This window comes from Arachis stenosperma, chromosome 6 (genome assembly GCF_014773155.1).
Source record: "Arachis stenosperma cultivar V10309 chromosome 6, arast.V10309.gnm1.PFL2, whole genome shotgun sequence".
NCBI lineage: Eukaryota > Viridiplantae > Streptophyta > Magnoliopsida > Fabales > Fabaceae > Arachis > Arachis stenosperma.
This window is the reverse complement of record NC_080382.1, coordinates 118154006-118164745: the sequence shown is the minus strand read 5'-3', so window position 1 is coordinate 118164745 and position 10740 is coordinate 118154006. Positions and strand designations below refer to the sequence as shown.

The 10740-nt window shown below is 30.8% G+C and overlaps 2 protein-coding genes across 3 annotated transcripts; one reads left to right on the top strand and one right to left on the bottom strand.

Moving 5' to 3' along the window:
• The first annotated feature begins 314 nt into the window (after positions 1 to 314).
• On the top strand, positions 315 to 2662 carry LOC130933202 (60S acidic ribosomal protein P0-like). Its single transcript, XM_057862752.1, has 3 exons — positions 315 to 674; positions 783 to 851; positions 2123 to 2662. Exons 1-3 carry the CDS (start codon positions 429 to 431, stop codon positions 2369 to 2371), a joined length of 564 nt encoding a protein of 187 aa, XP_057718735.1. The 5' UTR covers positions 315 to 428; the 3' UTR covers positions 2372 to 2662.
• A 1993-nt stretch (positions 2663 to 4655) lies between these two features.
• On the bottom strand, positions 4656 to 6518 carry LOC130935733 (two-on-two hemoglobin-3-like). Of its 2 annotated transcripts, XM_057865613.1 has the most exons (4): positions 6276 to 6518; positions 6072 to 6202; positions 5209 to 5399; positions 4656 to 5125 (listed from the first exon to the last, which is right to left on the bottom strand). In XM_057865613.1, the coding sequence occupies exons 2-4, from the start codon at positions 6195 to 6197 to the stop codon at positions 5041 to 5043; spliced, it is 402 nt and encodes a 133-aa protein (XP_057721596.1). In that variant the 5' UTR covers positions 6198 to 6202; positions 6276 to 6518; the 3' UTR covers positions 4656 to 5040. The 2 variants fall into 2 exon arrangements, 1 of the variants encoding a protein (XP_057721596.1); XR_009067955.1 differs by having other exon boundaries at positions 4656 to 5353.
• Between the last annotated feature and the right edge of the window lie 4222 nt (positions 6519 to 10740).

Below are 10740 nucleotides of genomic sequence, written 5' to 3'. Positions count from 1 at the left end.
TAATTTGTTATCTTATTGTAATCAATAAAAATAAGTATAAATGCTTGTATATAAATTACTAGTCACAAAAAAAAAAAGACCACCCCTCTTATTCTTATATAACAAGTTTATTATAATTAGTGTATTAATAAGTACTAATATACTTAATTTATTTTTTTATTAACTAAATGTTTATAATAATAGTAAATTAGATATAATTAAGAAAATAAGTATTTTAGGTTTCAATAACTAAGAGGGTGAGTTTAAGTTTTTATTTTAAATATTGTAAAGTATTTTTGAGTTTTGTTGTCATTTTATACCAGCCGTTGGATTGAAGCAGTGAGAGAATCATCAGATCTAGGTTTTGTTTCTTTGTTTCTTGCGGAACAGAGTAGTCGTTAGTGCAAGTTCGGAGTTGCGAACTTCGGAGGTAGCGGTGGTGGTTGGCGATGGCGGGGAAGGTGTCGAAGGCGGCGTTCGACGCTAAGATGTGGAAACTACTGAGGGACTACAGCCAGGTCCTGGTGGTTACCTCCGATAACGTCGGTTCCAACCAGATAAACGGCATTCGGAGGGGTTTGAAGGGCGATTCTGTGGTGGTGATGGGTAAGAACTCCATGATGAGACGCTCTTTCACGCTCCAAGCTCAGAGGACTGGAAACAAGTCTTTTCTCAACCTTATCCCTCTTCTTAGGGTATAAACTAGAAACTCTTTTAATTCTGGATTATCAATTCAAAATTGAATCTTAGATTTTCGAATAGAATTTTTCATTATGTAGTGCTTATTCTGTGAATTGGATCAGGGAAATGTGGCTTTGATTTTCACGAAAGGGGATATGAAGGAGGTTAGCAATGAGGTTGCCAAGTTCAAGGTTAAGTAATCTTGCTCTGTGTCTCTCTCTATCTATGCTTGTGTATATCTATCTCTTTGTTAAGTGGTGTTCGTTATGGTAGTTAATGAAACAAGTAAATTAAAATTTGAAACAGAGGAAGTAGCAGAGAATAGAAAAAACGTATCGTATTGTTGCTTTCTTCATAAAACAAATGATTGGTACAATAGCTATATATAAAACTTGCTATTCGTATTCACAAAATCTGAATGGTACTAACGGAAAGATACAAGGAGATTTGGAGAAGATTCTGGAATAGTCTTGCTGGCATATGAACACACGTTTAAACATCTTGAACGTTGGACCAAACTTGTTTGGATGATTTTTTTCAACATGATTTTTACCCGTACGTTTACTTGAAGCAATATTTTGTAGCTTTTGTTTTCAATTCTTACTGTTGAGAATTGATTGCAAAATTTATTCTCGCAACTACCCTTCTTCCGTTTCTACATATACTGTCATCTTTATTTTATTTTTTAATTACCCTTCTTCACCTTCCTGCCTCATCTTTTCTACATGCAAGATCATCTTTATTTTATTTCTCAAACTATCCTTCTCACTCTTTTCATACACTCATTTCCCTCATCTTCAACAATCAAGGTAAATCTCTTTCTTCTGCCAAACACACACTTGGTAGTTTGGTTCATCCTTTTGCAATTATATTCAGGATTTCACTTAATAAGATTGTCCATAGTGAAGTTGTGAGTGACAGTCTAGGTAATTGATAAGGAGCCTTAGTAGAGAAGCCATGGTATTACAGCTTAGTTGCTGAGAGGCACGTTTATATATCAGTTGATACACAAGAGAATACTTTTGAGATTAAGTATGCCTTTGGACTTGACAACGGCGGTGCTTACCGACATTTTCCTATTCTGTCCTTGCTTTTTGATTCTGCACCCTTAGATTTTAGCCAACAATTTTGCTAGCTCATCCGTCTATGCTAGTTAGTACAAGACACTAGGGTGGGGTTTAGTAATAATATTCAATATAAATTTACTACTAATGTTCATTGTTATCTTATGCCTCGAACTAGAAGTAAGAAATTAGCACTCCTAATATTCTGGGTTCAGGCTTTTATCAACTTGACTGGTGGAGCCATTGGAATTTTTCCTGTAGTGCTCAAGTTTGGGCCTGGTTCATATTTGTTGATTTAGTTGCTGATATAAATATTGGTTGTGTTTGCAAGTAGAGAAACATGTTTATTTATCAAGGAACCTATGAGCCTGATATTTGCTCAACAACTATATCCACAGGTTGTTGATCCTCTTCTCATGTGCCCCAAGTACTTATCATATGAATCGTATCGCAATTGTTCCTACATGCAATCTGGACAGTTACCTTTGGGCCTCAAGTGTTGTAGTCAGCAGTCGTCGCAGGATTCTGAGCCCTTTCTTGTATGCTCAAAATTCACTCCGCACCAGCATTGTTTCATGCAGAGATCAAAACAGTTCTTGGCAATGAGTGTGTGGTCTCCTCTTCTCCTTTTAGCTGGGAGCTTGTGATGTGGAAAAAGTGTTGTAATTTGGATCCAATGGTTTATGGGAAGGATGAGTTTCACATCCTTTCTTTGAGCACCATTGACTGTTAGTTTATTTAGAGCTGAATCCTCCTTGATACGAAATGTGGAATTAATTTTTTTTTCATTTTGTATCAGGGTCTGTGTTTGGGAATGGGGATTTTGGTATGAGGAATTTTATTGCAGGAATTTGTTCGCTGTTTCAATAAGAATATTAGAACTAGTGTATTACTCAATGAGAAATGTAAAATGACTAACATTGTTTTATGTTTGTGTACTATTTGAGTTAACACTAATCAATTTTTTTTAAATTATCAGTTGTTTAGTTCATTGGTACAAAGATTGGGAAAGCTTGACCAGAGAAACAAAATTTGGGGGGTAATGCATATCTTCTTCAATGGAAACGTGCTAATAGAAGCGAAGCACAAGCAAATTTCCATTAATTATAACGAAGAATTTACTACAATTTTACTAAAAAGTAGTCTTTGTGTTATGTTTAATTTGATGAGCCATTTACTACAATTTTACTAAAAAGAAGTCTTTGTGTTATGTTTAATTTGATGAGCCATGGAACCGTCAAATGTGTACCACAACTATTTAACAATTTCTCAAGAAAATGGAGTTATTGTTTGATTCGGTGTTTCACATCTAAACTACGAATTTGAAACTTTCAATGGAGGCAAGAATTTTGCCAATGTAAGCTGAAGCTATTAAATCAACTTTCAGAGTTTTATAATCACTATAAGATGAAGCCAAGACAAAATTGTGTAAAAATTGAATAAAAAATTTCGTATTTTTTATTAATTTATTTGTGCAGGTTTTGTATGTAGAAATTCCGTCAGAAGATATAATAAGCTATAAAGCCATCTGCAGAAGATTGGTTCTTCCATGAGTTGAAATGTTTAACTTGATTTATTTTAGTTAATCGAGTTAACATTAAAGACTTTCCGAGACTGGGTATTATTTAACAAAGTGATAATGTGCGTGTGCTTCTTCTGAAGGATATTGAAACTAATAAGTAATAAGTATTTATTTATTGTTTGTGAATTTACTTTACAAATGTGGCGTGTTTGGAATTTTTATTTTGGTGGTCCCAACCTTGCCAAGAATAATAAAGAAAAAGAAAGCATGCGAGAAAGAGATGATTTTTTTTTTCAGATAATTCACGTGAATAATAGTTTGGAGTTTAAAATTATGTAGATATCTTAAGTTAATTTTTATTACATGTCTGTTTTAAACATTTTTATATAAATCGAATCAATTTAATTTAATTTACTATTATACAATATATGCATAATAAATTAAATTAGCTTGATTATTGAAACTTGAATTTTTTTTTTAAGTCAGAAGTAATAGATAATTATACAATATAAAATGACCAACTATATTTATATAATATATAATTTGTAAAATATTATGTTAATTAAATTATTTTATAAATAATTAAAATATTATACTAATTAAATGATAAATTATAAATGATTCAATTTACTAAGTAAATCAAATCATAGTAATTCGATTTCGATTTACATGTAAATTAATTCAATTTACACAGATATTTAGGACAAATGTGTAACAAAAATTAATTTAAAACATCTGTATAATTTTAAATTCTAAACTATTTATTCATGCGAATTATTTTTTTCCCCCTGTTTGAAATATTTGTTAGCGACCCTGTTTGAAATATTTGCTAGGGAAGAATGGAAGCATCTTTCACAATACAACATCGAAAGTGACCGAAATTATTGACAAGTCAGTCAAAAATAATAGTAAATAATAGTAGTATGATGCTTGATTCCAATAGTTATTGATAACCATATTAAAGATAATGTAGGAATAGTAATCATATGCTTTTTGTTGTATATTTTCTGCAGTCTAATTTTCTATTTCTTTCTATGTTCACCTTGTTTTGTTGATTTTTTTTTATATAAAAGAAACTAGCCTTTCTAATTGCCATTTAGGGCATCATCAATCCATTTTTCTTTTTTACTAGTATAGGGCATAAATCAAAGTTAGGTTACATCAAATTTGGTATGCGTGTTGAAGATAAAATAGGCAAATAGCATCATATACCGTCATTTCCCACTTTAATTGCCACCACAAATGTATCAATTTTCATTCTTGCATTACATCCCTTTCCCCTGCAATTCATTACAATCATAGCAACTTTTCCAACTTTGGCCACAAAATGTTCAAGATCTTATGTGTGCGTGCTATATGCTTAAATTTAACTAAACCGTGTGTGAAGACTTAAAAAATTAACACTGATAAATCAAAATTTATAAATTTATAGATTTATAAGAATGAATCTGACATCGATCTAGTTGCTGTAAATTGCAAACAAACAAGCAGGAAAACCCTAAAGTTAAACCACATCTAAGTGTTTGAACTGAGAAGTGCCTTATTCATGGATAACATTTATAAATGGTGCTTAAAAATATACATAATATTAAGAGCATTTTTAATATTCCAAAGAGAATGACCATTTCATTCTTTTGAATATCCTATTGTGATAAAAATGTTAAATCTTTACACATGGATGCTCTACCTTCTGATCCAGGTTCATGCTTGCATGGCCATTGGTATTGGTATGATTTGATTCCTTAGCTGATCTCCAAATATGCAATGAAAATAAGATTATGGTGAATGTTATTGTTATCTTCCTGCTGCATGCTTGCATGGCACTTGCTGGTTTTGATTCTTCAGTTCATCTCCAGCAACCAGAAAATATGCAGTGTGCCTAAAAAAATAACAAGGAAAGCAAAATAGGATCTGAACAAGCATCTATATATATGAAGTTGCACTGTGCGACAGAAAATAAACCTGAAAAAGTTCATCATTTTTATCTTTGAGTCATCATCTATATCTGTAGTTGTATCCAACGCTTGTTGCATGTGATGCAACCACCTCTCTGCAGCTTGGTGCGTGACTGGAAACGGTCGATGTCGACCAATTAGAGCAGGATGCCCTGCCAATACATCAAGAAGGAAGCTTATATGGTAGCTAGTTCCACTCTGAGAGAGAAAACTTTTGTTGATTAAGCTACAAATATTTTTATAATATTAAGATGATGTTAAGAAAAAGACCCAATTGTACTAGTAGAGTGCATATAGTGCTAAATCACTGGCCAATATAAATAGAAGAGTAAAGTGTTAATTAGGTCGTGTGAAGATTTTGATTTTGGACTAATTAGTACAAAAAGTACTAATTTAGTACTCAAAGATAGCAAACAATAGATTCATTATGTCTTTTTATCAATTTATGTATATCTATACAATATAGTAATAACTTTTGAAGCAAAACTTTATTTGTGTTGATAGGATTTATGATAAATAAAGAATAATAAAAGTATATGAAAATTTAAAAGATAATAAATATTTCACTGTCCAAAATCTAAATCGTTTTCATATTTATATAACAGTAACAAGACATGTACTACTATAAATAATAAAATAAATGAATAATTTTATTTTATTTTGCATTATTTATTGACAGAAAGTCGTGCATATCCATCAATTATTATCTTAGAAAACTTAATTAGTATTTTTGTCTTCAAAATCAATATCTTTAAAGATGTCACTCTGCTCTGGATAAAAATAAAATTGCTGGTACAAGATTACTTGAAACTATTACATAATCACACATGTTCTCGTAGAGCATTTTCCCCTATTGTGGAAGAAGAGTACCTCTTCTCTGAGAATAGAGAGCAGGGCCTCCCATTCTTTGGACGAAAAATTCGTATTGGTTTTGAATAGCGTCTTCCTTCTTAGAATTAGCGAAGATTGAACGAAACCATTCTTCCTCATCGTCATAAACCCTATCTCCCAAGTCAAACCGATATTACATTTGAAATGAATGAAAGAAGTAGTGAGCATTAAGTAAGTAAGTACCTGGTGTAGAAATTGGTGGAGAGATTAATGAATGTTTGAAGGCCAAGTTTCTAAAACAGATTGGTTTCGTCGATGGCAAAAGCGTCGTCCGTTGCCACTCCGCTCCATTCCGCCGCTTTCTGTTGCAAACTCTGCATCGTGTTAGTGTTTGTTATGCGTAGCTAGCTGTTATTGCAAATCTGCAATATATATATAAGGCTCGCAGAGTTCGCGTGGATTCCACGCTATTTTTCGTTTTATTTATTTACTTAAAATTTAAGTTGAGGTTAGTACCCAAACTGTGGGCGCAGCTTTCAGTTTTGCAATAGTGAGGTAAGAATGTGCTTATCTGACTCACTCTCTTTCTAATAATACCAGCGTCCACGGTGTAGCCAAAAAAAATGTTTTTTTAGATAATTGTTTCGGCAAAATAAATGAGACGTATTATCATTTAGTTTAAAAAAAATTGGTTTATTTTATATAAATAGTTTAATTAAAAAATTAGTTAATATAACTATAATGTTAAATTTTTTATTATATTTTATTTTAAAAATAAATTGATTAATTTAAATTGAAAAATTATAATTAAAAATTATTAAAAAAATAAAATTATTTAGTATATTGGACTATCTTAATGTTAAATAAGATTTTTTTATTATAAAATAAAAAAATTAATTCTAAAAAAAAAATCACATTATTTTTTAGGATTTAATTTTTTATTTACTTAAAGTTTGTTTATAGACTCAACAAATTTATTTACGTTTTAATACGATTTGAATTGTATTAGTATATTTTTATTTTTTAATTAATTTAATTTTATTTAAATAATTAGAATTTTAAATTATAAAATTTGTATTAATTTATAATTTAAAATTTAAATATATATAATTTAAATTAATGATTTATAAAATTGTATGTAATCTTATTATTGTACTCATATAATTAATTATATTTTTTCAATTAAAAAAAAAGTAACGGTCGTTAATTTTTAAGTAACAAATAAATACACTTATATTATTTTTAAATTAATATTCTTAAATAAATATACTCTTATTATTTTAGTTTTTTAATTTAAATAAATATATTTGTATTATTTTAAATAAAATTTAAAATTAATATAAGTAGGTTTATTTAAATTTTAAAATTTTAATATTTTAAATAAACATACTCTTATTATTTTAAAATTTTTTAAATTTAAATAAACGTACTCATATTATTTTAAATAATTATATTCTTTTAATCGTGTTAAAGAGTGTAGAACGTAAAACGTGTTATCCCTAGTAATTTAGGTAAAAAAAAATCATACCATCCTAGGACTATTAAATAACTTTTAAATAGTTACATAAATATAAGAATGTTGATTAGATACTTTAGTTCTATTTAAAATAAATTCTAGTTTTTTTGGTAAAAACATAAAATCATGCATTATAGTGAAATCATAATTTTTTGACAAGTAAATTCTCGTCTTATTATTTTAAAAGAAATAATTTATTTATAAAATAATCTTAAAAAATTAACAATAATTTTCATGAAAATAGTTTATTAGTAAAATAAATGTTAATTAGTTAATTATCATGAAATTTAATTTAACGTTAAATTTGTAATCGAATATATTTTTACAGTTTAATTTGAAATACGTGTTAGAGAAAGAATTTAGCATCTGAAAATTTAAGTGGTTGAAAAAAAAAAAAACAGAAACAGATGATACCATTTATGAGTTTTTATTGGCATCATAAATTCAGTTTCATCCTTCCATGTAAATTTTAATTTTTTGGTCTTTCATGTTCGATTCCTAATTTTTTCTTTTTTATCGTTCCTATATAAATAAAAAAAGTGAATTTTATTTTTTTTAGAATATTAAATTTTATTTTTTCAAATAATTTGTATACATATATTTGACGAAAATTAAATAAATAAAAGTAACAGATAAATTTAAAAAAGATTGGTAAAAAAAGATAAAGAAAAAGAACGTACTAAATTTATCATTTAAGAATAACATGCAGAAAGAATTAAAATTTTTTTTAGACCAAATGGTGATACGTGTCAACCATCCAAAAACTGCAGGTGACTCTTCATCATATTTAAGTACATTGATATTTATTTTTTATTTAAATTTTAAAAAATATTATGCCATTATATATACAAAAGTATCTTCACAAATAATTATAAAAAGACAAATATATCTTTATAATTATTTGTGTTAAATAATTAAATAATTTTTTTATTAAAAAAAAGTCAAAAACACCTTTTTTACAATCAAAATTAAATTAAAATCACATCAATCTAATAATTAAAAAAATAAAAATTAATTAACCAAAAGTCCATAAAAAAAATAATCGGTGCTTGCACTTCTTTTTCTCTCAACATCAAAATTACACCAAAAATGATGAACAAACCCTGACCAGACAAAAAGTCGCAAAACCAATCCTCATCTCCCTCTCCTTGTTACTTCCTGATGAGCGGATAATTTATACGCTTTTTGGCATTGTTTTTAGTATGTTTTTGGTATGTTTTAGTTAGTTTTTATTATATTTTTATTAGTTTTTAGTTAAAATTCACTTTTCTGGACTTTACTATGAGTTTGTGTATTTTTCTGTGATTTCAGGTACTTTCTGGTTGAAATTGAGGGACCTGAGCAAAAATCTGATTCAGAGGCTGAAAAGGACTGTAGATGCTGTTGGATTCTGACCTTCCTGCACTCGAAGTGGATTTTCTGGAGCTACAGAAGCCCAATTGGCGCGCTCTCAATTGCGTTGGAAAGTAGACATCCTGGACTTTTCAGCAATGTATAATAGTCTATACTTTGCCCGAGATTTGATGGCCCAAACCAGCGTTCCAATTCAGCTCAAAACTGCCCGGCGTTAAACGCCGGAACTGGCACAAGAATGGGAGTTAAACGCCCAAACTGGCACAAAAGCTAGTGTTTAACTCCAAGAGAAGTCTCTACACGAAAAAGCTTCAATGCTCAGCCCAAGCACACACCAAGTGGGTCCGGAAGTGGATTTTTATGTCATTTACTCATTTCTGTAAACCCTAGGCTACTAGTTCTCTACAAATAGGACCTTTTACTATTGTATTCTCAATATTTGGATCACTTTAGATCTTTAGATCATCTTTGGATGCCTAGTTCTTAGATCATTGGGAGGCTGGCCATTCGGCCATGCCTAGACCTTGTTCTTATGTATTTTCAACGGTGGAATTTCTACACACCATAGATTAAGGTGTGGAGCTCTGCTGTACCTCGAGTATTAATGCAATTACTATTGTTCTTCTATTCAATTCAGCTTGTTCTTGTTCTAAGATATCACTTGTTCCTCAACTTGATGAATGTGATTATCCGTGACACTCATCATCATTCTCACCTATGAACGTGTGCCTGACAACCACCTCCGTTCTACCTTAGATTGAGTGGATATCTCTTGGATCCCTTAATCGGAATCTTCGTGGTATAAGCTAGAATTGATGGCGGCATTCAAGAGAATCCGGAAGGTCTAAATCTTGTCTGTGGTATTCTGAGTAGGATTCAATGATTGAATGACTGTGACGAGCTTCAAACTCCTGAAGGCTGGGCGTTAGTGACAGACGCAAAAGAATCAATGGATTCTATTCCAACCTGATTGAGAACCGACAGATGATTAGCCGTGCCGTGACAGGGTGCGTTGAACATTTTCACTGAGAGGATGGGATTGTAGCCACTGACAACGGTGATGCCCAACATACAGCTTGCCATGGAAAGGAGTAAGAAGGATTGGATGAAGACAGTAGGAAAGCAGAGAGACGGAAGGGACAAAGCATCTCCATACGCTTATCTGAAATTCTCACCAATGAATTACATAAGTATCTCTATCTTTATTTTATGCTTTATTCATAAATCATCCATAACCATTTGAATCTGCCTGACTGAGATTTACAAGATGACCATAGCTTGCTTCATACCAACGATCTCCGTGGGATCGACCCTTACTCGTGTAAGGTTTATTACTTGGACTACCCAGTGCACTTGCTGGTTAGTTGTGCGAAGTTGTGATAAAGAGTTGAGATTGCAATTGAGCGTACCATGTTGATGGCGCCATTGATGATCACAATTTCGTGCACCAAGTTTTTGGCGCCGTTGCCGGGGATTGTTTGAGTTTTGACAACTGACGGTTCATTGGTGGACGAAATTGTGATCATCAATGTTGTACTCTTTGTTGTTGTATGGAATAATTATAATGGCTCTTTGTTATGTGTGGACACAAGTCCATTCAACTAACCAGCAAGTGTACTGGGTCGTCCAAGTAATAAACCTTACGTGAGTAAGGGTCGATTCCACAGAGATTGTTGGTATGAAGCAAGCTATGGTCATCTTGTAAATCTCAGTCAGGCAGATTTAAATAAATTATGGAATTTGGAAAATCAAATAATAGTAAATAAACATAAAATAAAGATAAAGTTACTCATGTATTTCCATGGTGGGAATTTCAGATAGGTGTGTGGAGATGCTGTG

Coding starts and splice junctions, on each gene's coding strand:
- LOC130933202 (XM_057862752.1), top strand. CDS start 429: ATGGCGGGGAAGGTGTCGAAGGCGGCGTTCGACGCTAAGATGTGGAAA. Junction 675..782: donor ACCTTATCCCTCTTCTTAGG/GTATAAACTAGA, acceptor GAATTGGATCAG/GGAAATGTGGCTTTGATTTT. Junction 852..2,122: donor ATGAGGTTGCCAAGTTCAAG/GTTAAGTAATCT, acceptor CTATATCCACAG/GTTGTTGATCCTCTTCTCAT.
- LOC130935733 (XM_057865613.1), bottom strand. CDS start 6,197: ATGACGATGAGGAAGAATGGTTTCGTTCAATCTTCGCTAATTCTAAGA. Junction 5,400..6,071: donor TCTCTATTCTCAGAGAAGAG/GTACTCTTCTTC, acceptor TTTCTCTCTCAG/AGTGGAACTAGCTACCATAT. Junction 5,126..5,208: donor AAAATGATGAACTTTTTCAG/GTTTATTTTCTG, acceptor TTATTTTTTTAG/GCACACTGCATATTTTCTGG.